This window comes from Pseudophryne corroboree, chromosome 2 (assembly GCF_028390025.1).
Source record: "Pseudophryne corroboree isolate aPseCor3 chromosome 2, aPseCor3.hap2, whole genome shotgun sequence".
Classification (NCBI taxonomy): Eukaryota; Metazoa; Chordata; class Amphibia; order Anura; family Myobatrachidae; genus Pseudophryne; species Pseudophryne corroboree.
Genome location: NC_086445.1, coordinates 875,751,461 through 875,768,356, shown reverse-complemented (window position 1 = coordinate 875,768,356; position 16,896 = coordinate 875,751,461). Strand labels below are relative to the sequence as shown.

General features: G+C 45.1%; 1 protein-coding gene across 1 annotated transcript in view; it reads right to left on the bottom strand.

Moving 5' to 3' along the window:
• SLC6A4 (solute carrier family 6 member 4) overlaps positions 1-16,896 on the bottom strand; it is a 233,532-nt gene that overhangs the window by 38,231 nt on the left and 178,405 nt on the right. Inside the window, exon 11 of the mRNA XM_063955956.1 lies at positions 2,184-2,283. Within this exon, the coding sequence (XP_063812026.1) occupies positions 2,184-2,283 (100 nt within the window). The remainder of the gene's footprint in view (positions 1-2,183; positions 2,284-16,896) is intronic.

The window sequence follows — 16,896 nt, the reverse complement described above, 5'->3', positions numbered from 1 at the left end:
AGAGCTAGTAGGGGAGGGCTGCATAGGCAACTAGGTAAGACTGTGTGTGACTCGTTAGAAGAAGCTGCATTGCCAGCTAAGTAAGAGTGGGTAGAACTATGGAAAAGAGCCTACATTAAATTAGTGAAGAGTAGGGTGGGCTAGCAGACTGCAGGGATCGAGTACATTAGCACCTAGTGGGTGTGACTAGCAGAGAGGGTCTGCACTAAAACTGTTTTACTAGATGGCCGTGCAGCTTTGAGGAGAAAACTGGAACATTTAAATTAGTGAAGAGAGTTGTTCTAAAATGTTAGTAGATGGGACATGGTTTTATCCAGGGGTTAAAGTGGATGTAGAGGGGGGGGGGGGGGGGGGGACGAGGTGGAACTGAGTTCCACCACCTGTAATGGTAGGGGGAACTAGTTCCACCTCTTCCATGGCCCTGCATAGTAATTCCAACAGAAAAGCCTGCATCATCACCTACATCAATAGATGATGTAGGCGGCGCCAGTGTTACTGATGAGTTGAAGACATCTCCGCCTCCCTCAGATCCTGGTGGCTCCTCCTCCACCTACAGCTCTACTGGTACTTACACACATGCTGTGTCTGTCGGACAGCATTTGTCCCCTCCTCAAGTCCCAGTGGCTTTCATTTTTAGCACAGCGTATGTGATGTCATGCTGTCACCACCGCTGAAGTGAAGATGAATCATGAAGAGAAACAGGCTCTGTGCCTCTTGAAGACAAGATGAGAGGGTGCTGGATGGACAAGAGAGGTGGGGAAGCTGCTGGAGGGACACAGGCGGTGAGCTGTTGGAGTGACAGAGGCAGAGATGTGTATAAGGGACACTACTGTGGGCATTATGTGTAATGGGTACTACTATTGTAGGCATTATGTGTAAGGGGCACTACTACTGTGGGCATTCTGTATATGTGTCACTACTACTGTGGGCATTTTGTGTATAAGCGAAACTTCTGTGGGCATTATGTGTATAAGCAGCACTACAGTGGTCATTATATGAAAGGGGTACTACAACTGTGGGCATTATGTTTAAGGGGCACTCCTACTGTGGGAATTGTGTATAAGGGGCACTACTGTGGGAATTGTATATAAGGGGCACTATATGCAGTGTAATGTAAATAAGATTGTGCTACTGTGTGGTATTATTTGAATTGGGGGGTACTGTTGTGTGACCACGGTGCTACTTTGTGAGAATAATGTCCATTTATAAAATATGGGAAGTAGGGCACTAATTTATAGTTTACAGGGGGCTGCCAAAAACCCTAGCAATGGCTCTGGCTCCGTTTAATGTGAGGGGGAGTGGGGATAGTGGTGGGGTAAATGAGTTCCACCACCTCTCCAGGACCTCTTTAAGCCCTGGTTTTATAGTTTCCACTATGCACACTTTCTGGTATACAGTATCTGCAACCTGTAAACACAGTCATTGGATTTTGGAGTGACGGGAGTCTGTTTTCAAATACAGTGGCATAGAGAATACCTTGGAAAGTGCTAGGTGGATAAGTAAGCTCACTGTGCAGCGTGGAACCAAACAGACTAAATATCTTAAACAGAGGATTCAAGAAAATATCAAAATACTTAAAAGCTATGCAAAATGTATCATTACCTAATAGAATAGGTGCCAGAGTTTTACCGGACTTGTGTGGACTTAGGAGGCGAGTGGAGCAGTTGTCTATCTTTTATTTTATGTTATTTACATATTTAATATCGTCAATGACTCGTCATTGCTATAATTTGACTTTATATTATAATTTATTGACCCACAATGTGGAAGATGGGCCTCAGCATATTGAGACTAGTTATTAGTGCTTGCTGAGGGTCAGTGTAACAAGGATTCCCTCGCTAATGTGCCCAGCCCTTAAACAAGGTGTACCAGGGAGGATACAGGGGTAAATGCATGAAGCAGTGATAAGAGTGGAGAAGTGAGCCAGTGGAGAAGTTGCCCATGGCAACCAATCAGCTGTTCTGTATAATTTTATAGTATGCAAATTATAAATGTTACGTCATTGCTGATTGGTTGCCATGGGCAACTTCTCCACCTGCTCACTTCTCCACTCTTATTACTGCTTCATACATTTACCCCACAGTATGGTACTGCACTAGGGAGCACATGGTGTGTAGTCATAAACCATAGGAAACAATTCTCCAGCATGCTGAGGGCAATGATAAATTACATTTGTTTCTTACCGTAGAACCAGGACACTGCTATGGCTTCCAGGAATACCACAGTGAGTACTGCTGGGCCAGTGGCATATTCCTCAAACAGCTTCACCATGTAGGCACCACCCTGAAAAGATCCACAAATTTATGTACAATAGTGTTCTCACTTAATCTGCTATAATTATCTTCTATAATTTGTTCATATGGGTTTTACATAGAACATTCGCCTTAGAACACCTGCATTACTGTATTTAAAATCCTGCTATAATGAAAGTTGTTTGATTTTCACAATTTATCAAGCAAATAATGGCATGCGGGTGAGTGTTATTTATGTACGCCAAGCAAGGGCATAGCTACCATAGGTGCAGGGAGTGCAGTTGCTATGGGGCCCAGAGCTGAGAGGGGCCCCTCTTCCCTGTCAGAGTTACATGTGTTATATACATTTTTCACCATTGGGTTATACAGAGGTGCCCTTCCAAACTTTTTCCAATATGTCTTGGAATACCCTGGACCTGCTCATTGTAATGTAGTATAAAATTAACTGGAGGGTATTATAATGTTACATAATATGAACTGGGGCACTGTATGTTATAATGTAAATTGGTTGTACTGTGGTGCAAAATGTGTACTGGCAGCTCCACAATGTGATATAACGTGAACTAGGGCACTACTATGGGGCATAAAATTAGCAACTGCTGTGGAGCGTTATCTCTCTAGAAGCATTGGGACAGGGGCACCTTCAGTATGTTGCTATGACAATATGACAATTGTAGCCAAATCATCTAATGAGGTTTTCCAGAAAAAAATGTATAATGGGAGTTTAGGAGCTGTACAGACTAGCCTTGAGGCACTATTACAGGTATAGATACACAATGGCCGCTATTGGCTACTGTAGCTGGTAAACCTCTGCATTTAGCACAGTGATAGGTTAGTTATTTTACATGGTACAGTATGACACCTGAAATGCACAGTGTTCAAGTGGCTATGGGTGTCAGCTGGGTGTAAACAAAGGAGAGAGTTTGTCTTTCACCTATCACTGAAGACGTAACAAATTGTCATTTGGCAAATCCTAACTCTAATCTTCATTGTATGGTCAATAATTTTGTCTCTAAAGAGAGGCAATTATCATTTATGCAGTACATTAGTTTATCTATGTGCCATTTCTATACAACAAATATTTGACTCAGATTTCTACTGTCAGACTGTAATTAATTTGACTTGTAAAATCTCCTGCAACTTTTACTAAGTGCATTGTTTTGTAATGGATCTGGTATCAGAGTATGAGTCCACCCACCAGAGCGCAAGGAATCAAGAACAAGCAAAGGTCAGTGGAGCGTAGGTAAAAAAGCCAAAATCAGTAGAAAGGTAATGAAGCAGAGATGTAGTCAAGGAGAAGATAGTTCGGTACACAGACAACAAAAGCAGGTGCGGCAAGGCAAGATAAAAGGCACAGTACAAATCACAATAAGTAGGCATGGGGAACAGCTGCAGGGATTAAATAGCCAAGAATTCCCTTGATTGGACACTGATTAGGAGTAGGTAAAGCTCACTAAGGGGAACATATACTGTACTAAGCAGTGATAAAAGTGGAGAAGTGAACCAGTGGAGAAGTTGCCCATGGCAACCAATCAGCTGCTCTGTATACTTTTATACTATGCAAATTAAAAAATGTTACTTCAATGCTGATTGGCTGCCATAGGCAACTTCTCCACTGGCTAATTTTTTCACTTTTATCACTGCTTAGTACATCTCCCCCGAGTAATTAGAAGCCTTTGGAGTCTCCCAAGAACTGCAGAACAGAGTATATAGGTAACGGTCTCAGTGGCAGGCAAGCATTTGGTTAGTTCAGTTCCTGACACAGCATCGTCCTTCTGTGCTTGTCAGCCATGTATTTATATACCTAAGCAGAGCAATGATTTTAGTTACCCTGAAATAAGACTCAAATCTGCTAAGCTCTCCGCATTAGATAAAATTATGGCCCTCATTCCGAGTTGATCGGTCGCAAGGCGAATTTAGCAGAGTTACACACGCTAAGCCGCCGCCTACTGGGAGTGTATCTTAGCATCTTAAAATTGCGACCGATGTATTCGCAATAATGCGATTACTAACTACTTAGCAGTTTCAGAGTAGCTCCAGACTTACTCTGCCTGTGCGATCATTTCAGTGCTTGTCGTTCCTGGTTGACGTCACAAACACACCCAGCGTTCGCCCAGGCACTCCCACCGTTTCCCCGGCCACTCCTGCGTTTTTTCCGGAAACGGTAGCGTTTTCAGCCACACGCCCCTGAAACGCCGTGTTTCCGCCCAGTAACACCCATTTCCTGTCAATCACATTACGATCGCCGGAGCGAAGAAAAAGCCGTGAGTAAAAATACTTTCTTCATAGTAAAGTTACTTGGCGCAGTCGCAGTGCGAACATTGCGCATGCGTACTAAGCGGATTTTCACTGCGATGCGATGAAAAATACCGAGCGAACAACTCGGAATGAGGGCCAATGTTTGGAAAGCAGCTGTGTATAATATTCCAAGACAATGAAATTAAATTGCTATAGCTATGCCTTACCCAGACTTGCCTACTCTCCAGGAATGGCCGGAAGGCTCCCGAAAATCGGGTGACCCTCCCAGCCCCCCGGAAGAACAGGCAAGTCTCCCGATTGCAGGGGTTCCCCACTGCCCGGCCGCCCACTTAGCGAGTAAAGTGGGCGGTCCGGGCAGGCGATGACTCGATTCTTGTGGAATCGCGTCATCATAGCCACGCCCCCTGCTGTATAATGCCGGTAATAGCGGCATTACACAGCGGGGGGCGTGGCTTACATGATGTGATCCCGCAGCCACGCCCCGTCACGCCTCTGGGCCGCCCCCCTCTGCACGCCCCAACACTGCCCGCCCCCCTGCTGAGCCGACCTGGCTGCTCTCTCCCGGAGAGAGCAGCCAGAAAGTCGGCAAGTATGGCCTTACCCCAGTCAGACACCACAAAATGTGACCTAGTAACTCAAAATATTGTAAATTGGAGAACCTACTCCATGTATTTGGGCACTGCCTTAAGATACAACTGCAACAAACAGAAGTATTTTAGTTTACAAGCAGGGTCCTGAGTCTAGAGATTACATATTTACATATTTCAATAGCCAAGACAGCAACAATCACACATAACTGGAAGAATTCCATTATCCCTACCCAAATAAAACTGAAAATCACCTTACTTTTGAAATGGAAACCTTAGGTATCCACTATTCCATTTCAGCCTCTACCCTACTCATTAAGTGGCACATTATGTATCCCAGATGCAGTGGTGCAAGTAGAAAGTTTTTCTTAATGGTACGGATAGTAAAAATGGGCACTGTCATGTGTCATGAGGGGGCGTGATCACACAAAACTATGGGAGTGTCTACATGACAATAGGGGCATGGCCACATTATGCCACACACCGTAATGCCCCTTACATATTATGACAAGCACCGTAATGCCCATTACACATTATGCCACACACCATAATGCCCATTACACATTATGCCAGACACCGTAACACCCATTACACATTATGCCACACACTGCAATGCCCATTACACATTATGGTACACACCGTAATGCCTTACTTATTATACCACACATCGTAATGCCTATTACATATTATGCCACACACAGTTATGCCACTGACACCATTTTATGTCCCACACACAAAAAGGCCCATTATAAATTATGCCCCAGCGGTGGGCTGTTCTTAATGGTACTGGGAAGAATCTGTAACATCTGTGCAGTACTGAAAGTAGGGTGGTACTGGGTGGTACGCCACCCAGTACCACCCTACTTTCAGCACTTCACAGATGTTACAGATTCTTCCCAGACTTTTGGCCACAAACTGCCCAATCTAAATTGGTGTAAATAGAATCTGCCATTATTTGTTAGTGATGACACTGCAGTTAGTGATGACATTGTGTCTACTTTTCCTCTTATTTTTTCTCCGTTTCTCTCTTCTTACTTTCTGTATGCCTAACATTTCTGAAAAAGTTTTACATGAATAATTGGATGTAAAAACAAAAAACCACAGGAGTTGAAATTGGTAATAGCCCTCCTATGAGAGGTTCATTGACTCTATTCATCGAACTTGAAAGGATTTAGACCAGACTTAGAGTATGAAATCCCAATGATTAAATGTACGTTATAACGGGGGGAGGAGGGATTTCCGTTTACTATTTTCTATCATGAGGGCTTGACAGACATAGGGAAGATAATAGACTTGCCCAGTGGCAGGCCTATGACTTTCCACCAAGCTACACAAAAATACCCACTCTTGGTTAGATACCCCATAGCCTTTTTGCAAATGCAACATTATACTACAGTAGCTCTGCTCTTCAAGCATTATTGAAATGTGATCTGGATAATCCTTTAGATTGTATGCTTAAACAGCCCCCCAGTTTCCAAGAAAGCCATTGTCTGCATTATAGATTTTTAACCACACCCATGGATCACTCTAAGGTTCGTACTGGCATGAGGAATTGGTAAACCAATTTTCAGTCTCTCACTTGTGAGAAATTACAGAAAAGTTTAATAGTGTCCTGCGCATTGATGCCCTCGGCTCAGTACTATGAGATGTTTCTAAATATTATACACAGGGCCAGGGGCGGATTGACCCACCGGGATTCCGGAGGGATCCCTGGTAGGCTGGTCCGTTGTCCCTTAAGTGGCTTACACTCATCCTCCGCCGGGATGGCTGCAGCGAATGGAGCTCGGCTCCGATCGCGGCAGCGTTAGGAGGAAGCTTTTATGTGCACAAGCTCTGCTGTGCCGTGACACCCCTTCCCTCTCCCCTGACAAGCAGCGGGTGCGCAGTGCCGCCGTTGCTGTTGTGCTCTGGGGCTCGGCTGCGGCGTCCACGGAATGACAACCAGCGCAGGCAGGTACACTGTCTGGTTGCGCTGGCAGAAAGAAAGAAGGGGAGGGCCGCAGGGAGGGAAAAGGCGGCCAGTGCCTTCCTCAGTCCACCCACCTTATCCGTGCACTGATAGTATGTGCGGGGCCTCGCTGTGTTCACCAGAGGAAGGCACAAGCAGTGACAGACAGCGCACCAGGCAGACTCTGAGTGACATTTCCTCACAGGTCAGCTGGAGGAGAGCAAGGCAAGTGTGCTGTTGTTGGTAGCTGCACAGGGTCAGGCTGGACGGCAGTGTGTATAATATGTGAGGCCAGCAGTAACTGAGTTAGGAATGTCAGCAGCATGGGCAGATCCATGGCTCACCTTATGGAGGAGACCACACTGCCTATTATTGCTGTATCTGACAGTTCCCACCTCCGCCTGTGATAGCAGGAACCTTGGTGCGCAGAAAAAGTTACATATGTCTCTTCACTTGCAGTCCATGTACACAGCCTAGTACAGTCAGTTACAGTACGGGCCCCCTGCATCCCATGTCGCTTGTACAGATAATTATCTTTTTCTACCTAGATGCTAGGGGTATACAGTGGGCATGAAGGGAAGCAGCAGGGTGATGGGGAATGTCCTGGAGACTCTGGGGGCACACAGGGGACATGTGGGGAAGTAGGGCAATGGGGGGCACATAGGATGCATCTGGTGAAGCATGGTGATGGGGAATGTCTTGGAGACTGGGGCATAAAGGGAAGCAGGGTGATGGGTAATGTCAGGGATATGCTGGGGGTAAATAGGGGTGATGGGGGGCACATAGAATGCATCTGGTGAAGCATGGCGATGAGGAATGTTTTGGGAGACTGGGGCATATAGGGAAGCAGGGTGATGGGTAATGTCAGGGATATGCTGAGGGTAAATAGGGGTGATGGGGGGCACATAGAATGCATGTGGTGAAGCATGGTGATGAGGAATGTCTCGGGAGACTGGGGCATATAGGGAAGCAGGGTGATGGGTAATGTCAGGGATATGCTGAGGGTAAATAGGGGCATGTGGGGGAGCAGGCTGCTTGTAATGGGAAATGTCAGGAAGACGCTGGAGGTATATAGTAAGGATGTGGGGGGGGAGGGGAGTGGCTTGACACAGCATGGTGTAGGCAGCTTCCTGCCAGAGCTCCTGCTAATATCCTGATCTATCTCCTGTTTCTCTGGTGTTCTGTGGCTGAAAATTTATGCGGGAGTGCAGTACCCCCCTCTGCTCCTGCAGTGTGAATTTGGGGATCCTCGGTGCCAAGAGTCCTAACTTACTGGCTGGTGAAGTCTGTGACTGGATCCTGAGGCAGACTCTGTGTGGCTGGTGCTCCTGCTGCAGCTCTGCCCTCACTCAGCTGCTGGGGCCAGTGTACTCTGCAGAGGTTTTGGTGGCAATATCCTGTGGATTTCTGCGCCCTGTCTCCCGCTTTGTCATAATGTGCGAATTCTACCACAACTCTGTAGCTGGTGAGCAGGATGGCTTTGCTTCTAGGTCCTTTTATCCTGATTCAGTGCAGCAGCGCTCAGGGCCCCTTAGTGAGACTTTATCTGCACCACTTACTATGACACTACAGCAGGTGCTTACCGCTGTGGGTTCTTCCGAGCAACGAATTACTAATAGACTGGAGGAGCTGAGGGATGACCTTACGCATATTCACCGTGAACTACGGCTGGTGATGGCGCGTGTGGATCCTCCAGCGGTCTCTGTTTCTTTAGTGGTGATTCCATGGTCCCGCATGAAGATTCAGTCTGCAGTCACACAGAGTCACTTATCCGATGAAGAGGGAGAATGGCGATGTAACATCCTCCAGTTTGCTGGCAGTCCGCGAGAGGGAATGGCTTTCCGCTCTAATATTTATTTGGAACAGTGGTTCGGTGTAACCTGTGGATGGAGGTTTTTGTCCCTAATCCGGTTTTCTTCAGCTGCCACTTGTCCCTATACATTTATTTTGACACAGCTGTGTGTGACAGCTGATGGCCCAGTTTATCCTTCTGCCCACTCTCAAGGGACTGTCATTTGGCTGGATTACTTTGTTCCAGGGTGGACTCATCCTCCGGACTGATTTTGCTCACCTTGGGACTGGGAACCATTTCATTGGCTGCTGAGACCAATACTGTGCTCTGTTCTGTATACTAATTGTCGTTAGCTACTGCGTAATTTCATATTGTTTGTACATCCTTTCAAAGCTCCAGTTGTGTTATTCTGATATTCTTGCGCTCATTCTAGATAATTATTTGCATACAACTAATTATTTTCCAGGAGAATTCTGCTCTAATGTTTAAGGCCATTTATTTAGTGTTATTGTCACTTATATAATTATTTGTCTGTTTTCCGGCTCAGTGTATCTAAACCTACTGTATGTGCATTTTCACTATTTTGCAGGAGCAACTTCCCATATATAGGCTGTGGTCATTTATTTTAATGCCGCAGCCACTTCTCTTTATATTATATCTGTTCTTTACACTCAGTTATCTTGGTATTTGCATAATACTTTACTATTCTATGGGTATAACCTGCTCTATTTAGTTTATGGGCTTTTATTTAATTGCCCCTTTCATTTACAGTATATCGTGTACTTATCCTGTAGCTACAGTTTTGTTGTTCTGCTATCTTCGTGCTCATTATAGCTAAATATTTGCGTGCAACACTTACTTTCTGAGAGAATCCTGTTCTAATTGGTGTATGGCCCTTTATATAGTGTTACATCAGTATTATGTCTGTTTTCCAGCTCCTTGTATCTAAGAACGTGTGCACTTTACTTTTGTGGGAGAAGCTTGACATACTTAGTCTGTGGTCGCTTCTTTTAGTTCCACATCCATTTATATTTATATTCTGTCTTTAAGCTCAGCTAACTCAGTATTTGCATGCTACTTTACTATTCTGCGGGTATAACCTGCTCCACTTAGTTTATGGCCATTTATTTTAGCTGCCCCTGTTAATTATACAGTATACTTATCCTGTGTTATGGGGTTGGGGGGTGGAGGGATGTTAGGCATTTAGTTGTAGTGTAGTTAGGGATGGGGTTATTATGGGGATCCAGGTATGCCTAGGTTGGGGTTAGGTTATACAGGGTGGGGGGTTCTTCGGAGGTTTGCTTTGGGTGTCTTTATTTTATTTTGTGTATTTGTTTTGTTTGTAGGTTAGGGTATATGGGGTGTGGGGAATGTGAGGCTTTTTGTTTTGATATTCTGATGGATGTGAGTTATCTATATTTTCATTTATGGTATGTCACCTATGCCCCATTATAAATCTGGTTCTCTCATGTGTACACCCGAATGGCGCCTTCGGATGGCGATTAATTTATCCGTGTTTGATTTGGGGTATTCTGTATGTCATTGTTTTTACTATATCCTGCTATTGTTCCATTTCTCATGTCCGATGGCTTGGTGGCTAATCTTTATTTTGTCATTTATACACTGTTTATGCCCTCCTGTATTATTCCTCATGTTTGCCTTACAATTCATATGCCTCTTTAATGTTTGAGTGTAACTTTTGAAATTTCCATATGATATATATGTTTGGGTAATGAACAACATATATATAAGGGCGATGCACAGAATTAAAAAAAAAATATACAAGGCAAGGGCACAAAATAAATATATATAAGTGAGGCGCACACAATTATTATAGATATATTAGGGAAGGAGTGGCGTAGGCAACATTTATTACATACTGTACTGTATGAATGTGTAACAAACTAGCATGTGCAACTGTAAACAAAGAAAAAAATGTGATTGGCACTCTAGATTTTATGTAAAGGATATATTATGAATAGCGCTGTGTAAGCTTTTTATAACGTATCTTTTTCTTGAACTATGGTGACTTCCAATTGTGTGTCTTTCTGTATTTACAGATGCACATGCTCGTTTGTTTGTCATACACACACACACACACACACACACACACACACACACACACACACACATATCTGCAAATGTTCCCCTTTGTTGCGCTGCACATCCTGCAGTGGCCTGTGTCAAATGAATAGTATTTTATTGAGGATGGTGGCCACGCCTCCTCTATTTGGTCACACCCCACCAGTACTTTGATGCATGTCCGCTCTCCACAACCCTGTCCCTGCCCCCTATTTAGGGCTGCTTTCCTAAAATCTCCCGGGCTGGTTTGGCTTCCCAATTGGCCCCTGCATAGGGCATATTTCTCCCCCAAAAGACAATGTATGGCAGGAATGAGTGACACTGACAATTGTTTGAAATGTCATATGTCTAATGCGGATTTGATGCACTGTTTCTGGACATGTCGGTTTTGGTTGTTGTACGGAAATATGCCGTGGAATTTTTGGTTAATTATCTCCCTTTCACAGCGGAGTGGGCGGTTTTGGGGATACTTCCTCATGGCCAAAAAAATCACAAAAGGTTGTAAAAAACTATTGTTGACCATTAGTGCGGCGGCACGAAAGTCAATATTACAAATGTGGATTTCACCGAGCCCTCCCACTCTTACACTGTTTAAGGGAAAGTTTCATCATGTATTTACTATAGATTTTGTGGAAACCAAATTGAGTAGAGACAGCTTGGTGGGCAAATTCTGTGATTGTTGGGAAAGTTATATAGCTACCGTACCCATGAAATACCACAATAACATGCATTGCACAATACTGAATGGTATGAAACGTGGGTGTTCTTGGGGGATCCTCCTATTGTATAACAATTACTGTAAATCATATTTTTTGCTGAATCGGAGGTGGATGGGTGGGCAGTGGCAAACGCAGGATTTGCATGGGGGGGTTTCCAGAACTGGGCGGAGCCAATCACGGGGGTGGGGACTGAGGTGACCCAGTATATGCTGGGTCCGTAAAACTAGTGTGTCTGTGTGTGTGTGTGTGTGTGTGTGTGTGTATATATATATATATATATACATATATCTACACATATATATATATACATAGCATATTAAACATGCATACATATATATATATATATATATACATATATATATATGTACACACACATACAGTACACATATATATATACACATGTATATATATATCATATGTGTGTCTGTGTGTTTATATGTATGTATGTATGTATGTATGTATGTATGTATGTATATACATGTGTATATATGTATGCACATGGATATATATGTACTATAATTAAAATAAAGTAAACTTTTACTGCACTTACAAGTGCCACCAGGAAGACAGCAGGCTGCAGAGGACGCTAGACAGTCATTAATAATACTCATGCAGCTATAAAAAAAAAAAAAAAAATATATAATTTTTTTTTTTTTAGTGGAGGGGGGTTTCTGGGTGCTCGGAAACCCCCCCTGGGTGCGCCACTGGTGGGCCCTGCTTTTTGACCCTCCCGCACTCCTGGGACAACTGACATGGATATGTGACATTATGTTCCATCTTTCTGTTGTATTTTTATCATTCAATATGCTTACTGACATACATGATTAATTTATTGTTGCTATCTTGATACTGGTGTAATGTATGGAAATGTCTGTGATATTTGTATTGAATAACCTATACTGTTCTATTTTGTTCTAATAACTATGTTGTGAAGTGACACAAGAATAAATAAATATTTGGAAAAAAACCTCAAAAACGTACTTTATAAACTTTCTCATACCTGTCACCAGTGTCAGACTGGGGCATGAAGGGCCCACCAGGGAATGCAATCACAGGGGCCCACTAAGGGGCATTGTCATATGCATGAAGGGGTGTGGCCACGTGACCAGAGAGGGGTGGCCAGCCATTATAGGCACCACCTAGCATAGTATATAAAGAAAGAGAGCTCTTCCTCTCTGCCCACTAAGGGGCTGTTGTGTATGTGCCTGGGTTACACTGGGAGAGAGCAGTAGTATACGTTCCTGGGTTACACCGGGAGAGAGCAGTAGTATATGCGCCTGGGTTACACCAGGAGAGAGCAGTAGTATACATGCTTGGGTTACACAGGGAGAGAGCAGTAGTATACGCGCCTGGGTTACACAGGGAGAGAGCAGTAGTATACGCGCCTGGGTTACAGCGGGAGAAAGCAGTAGTATACGCGCCTGGGTTATATCGGGAGAGAGCAGAAGTATACGCGCCTGGGTTACACCGGGAGAGAGTAGTAGTATACGCGCCTGGGTTACACCGGGAGAGAGACGTAGTATAAGTGCCTGGGTTACACCGGGAGAGAGCAGTAGTATACGCGCCTGGGTTACACCGGGAAAGAGCAGTAGTATACGCGTCTGGGTTACATCGGGAGAGAGCAGAAGTATACGCGCCTGGGTTACACCGGGAGACAGTAGTAGTATACGCGCCTGGGTTACACCGGGAGAGAGCAGTGGTATATGTGCCTGGGTTACACCGGGAGAGTGCAGTAGTATACGCGCCTGGGTTACACCGGGAGAGAGTAGCAGTATACGTGCCTGGGTTACACCAGGACAGAGCAGTAGTATATGTGCCTGGGTTACATCGGGAGAGAGCAGTAGTATACGCGCCTGGGTTACACCGGGAGAGAGCAGTAGTATACGCGCCTGGGTTACACCTGGAGAGAGCAGTAGTATTATACACAAAGAAGGCAACGGTACCACCTGCGATCCTTGCTTGTAAACTGGCTGCTGGAATTTTTAAGTGACTCCACTAATCACAAAGTAACATAAAGAAAAAAGATGAAAAAATTCCTGCGCACTAGAAAGGGTATATAGAACACTTTTCTTTAGGGTGTTAAAAATCTTTTAAAAAACCTGTATAATAAGTTAAAGAAATATATAGGTGAACTTATTTCCTTGTCCACAAGAAATATTCACATTAAAAAATATATACCCCATGTGTCGTTGTCTTCACAAAGGGATATATACCATACGTCTCATTTCTTGCAATAAAACAATAGGGGAAAGTCTCGTAATGTGAAAAATATATGTATAAAATACAATCAAAGTCCGAAAAACAGTCTGTTGTTTATCTGGTATCCTCCTTGTTGTAGCAAGTCGTTCCCACCATATATGACTCCTTGACTGGCTCCTCAGTATAGGTGCATGAAAAACAAATAATAAGGAATCATGGTGCAGACTTCTATACAAATTTATTCAAAGATACAATTTTTTACAGTTAAAATGCGTACCAGAAAGGACCTTCCAGGAAGGCACAGTAAAAAGCAAATAAGGGTATTTGTTGAGCTCCCCCTTATAGAGCTGTACCTTCACCAGGTCCTAGGCAGCAAGAGCACCAACGCGTTTCAACCGGGCAGGTCTTTTTCAATACACGCCTGGGTTACACCGGAAGAGAACAGTAATATATGCACATGGGTTACACTGGGAGAGAACAGTAGTATATGCGCCTGGGTAACACTGGGAGAGAACAGCAGATACACATAAAGACCCCAGTATAGTGCCAGATACAGATAATGACCCAGTATAGTGCCAGATACAGATAATGACCCAGTATAATGCCAGATACAGATAATGACCCAGTATAATGCCAGATACACATACGCCACCAGCAGTGCCGGATACACATACGCCACCAGCAGTGCCGGATACACATACGCAACCAGCAGTGCCGGATACACATACGCCACCAGCAGTGCCGGATACACATACGCCACCAGCAGTGCCGGATACACATACGCAACCAGCAGTGACGGATACACATACGCCACCAGCAGTGCCGGATACACATACGCCTCCACAGTTCCGGTTACCCATACGCCTCCACAGTGCCGGTAACCCATACGCCTCCACAGTGCCAGTTAGCCATATGCCTTCACAGTGCCAGTTACCCATATGCCTCCACAGTGCCAGTTACCCATATGCCTCCACAGTGCCAGTTGCAAATATGCCCCCACAGTGCCAGTTACCCATATGCCTCCACAGTGCCAGTTACCCATATGCCTCCACAGTGCCAGTTCCCCATATGCCTCCACAGTGCCAGTTGCAAATATGCCCCCACAGTGCCAGTTACCCATATGCCTCCACAGTGCCAGTTACCCATATGCCTCCACAGTGCCAGTTACCCATATGCCTCCACAGTGCCAGTTACAAATATGCCCCCACAGTTCCAGTTACCCATATGCATCCACAGTGCCAGTTACCCATATGCCTCCACAGTGCCAGTTACACATATGCCTCCACAGTGCCAGTTACCCATATGCCTCCACAGTGCCAGTTACACATATGCATCTACAGTGCCAGTTACCCATCTGCCTCCACAGTGCCAGTTACACATATGCCTCCACAGTACCAGTTACCCATATGCCTCCACAGTGCCAGTTACCCATATGCCTCCACAGTGCCAGTTACCCATATGCCTCCACAGTGCCAGTTACCCATATGCCTCCACAGTGCTAGTTACTTACCGCACTGCCCAGGCTCTGCTGCTGCTCCCATTACTGTTCCTGTGTCTGAGGGCCGGGGAGAAGATCGCATCATGTGCCTCTCCTGCCCCTTAATCTGACTCTGCACACCGAGCACGGATACACTTTGCAGCTGACGGCTGAAGAGGAGCACCAGGGGCTCAGAGCGGCTAGGTGAGGGATGCTGGTGCAAGTGATCAGTGACACCTCCGCTGGTCTCACTGGGGCAACTCAGGCTGGAATTCCGAGCACAATGGATGGAAAACAGGCAGCAGCCAGCCCCCCTGACACCCCACACAGAGTCCAACGACTTCTCCAAATGCTGGTAAGTTGGCTTGAGGGGAGGGAGCATGGCCAGGTGGGATATAATCACTGCTTCCGCTGCTGCTCCTGTGTTGAGGATGGGGAGGAGAGCGCAGCGCACGCCTCTCCTGCCCCTCAGCTTACTATACCCAGGTGGCCCTCAGTCCTTGCACCACTGCTTCCCCGGGCACCACGCTACTATAGTAGGCCCGCCCTCACACAAAAGAGGGCGTGGCTAAGAATAGCTGGGGCCTACCCGTGGTTTCACCGGCTCCCCGGTGGCCCAGTCCGAGCCTGCCTGTCACCCCTCACTCCATTCTGGTATCACCCCATGTTTCCTCCAGCAAAACACAACTAGTTTATTTCTCACATTGCTCAAAGCAGAAATTAGACATTCCGTCCATAGCTTAACTTTGCAGTTTTACTGGAGAAGTACTTACTACATATGCTCGGACTCACCACTCTCCACTGTGGCCACATGTCGGTCCTCCTATCCTATCCTATAGCCTTATGGTTCCTCCATAGACATCACCAAAGTACCATGCTGTCTGTAAAGCTCCAACACTCATCATGGCCTTGAAGCCTTGCAAACAAGAAGGCTACTCATCTCCCTATGCCTACTATTCCACTGGCTTCTTTTTTTGCTTTAGACTGTAGGCTGTCATAGACAGTGTCCTTTATCTGATATCTAATGTCTGCCCTATCTCCATCTTCCTCTCGTATCCCTATCATGTCCTATGCAGAATTGATCTTGTATTGGAAAATCTATCCATTTTAGATAAGGATGGGGTATTTACCTTTGACAAAAACGTGGAGACTTTGGTACCAATGTAACAATTCCTCTCTCTCATACAATTCCAGGAACTCTGACCTTCTCTCTGCTCCCCACTCCTATTAGTCATCGCTTGATCCATCTTACCCACTGCCCCCTATGTTACACCCACTATTACTGCCCTTTTTCCTCCTTTCCGCAAGTTATACATTTTAAACTCCAAACTGCATCAGTCACATAGGTGAAACGCTCCTCAAGTTCAGTAAACAGCTAGCAGGGCAGGCACCAGAGGCATTTAATGTATGAACAAGCAAGGCACCTGCTCCAAAAGTTAGAAGCCTCTCTATACTGAACCATATCTGGCAACAGGCATAGGATATTTGGGGTGGGGAGACAGACATAATGAGAGGTGCACACTAATAGTACTAAACACTGCTAATCAGAATAATTATAATAACCTCTGCAATTTTAATACA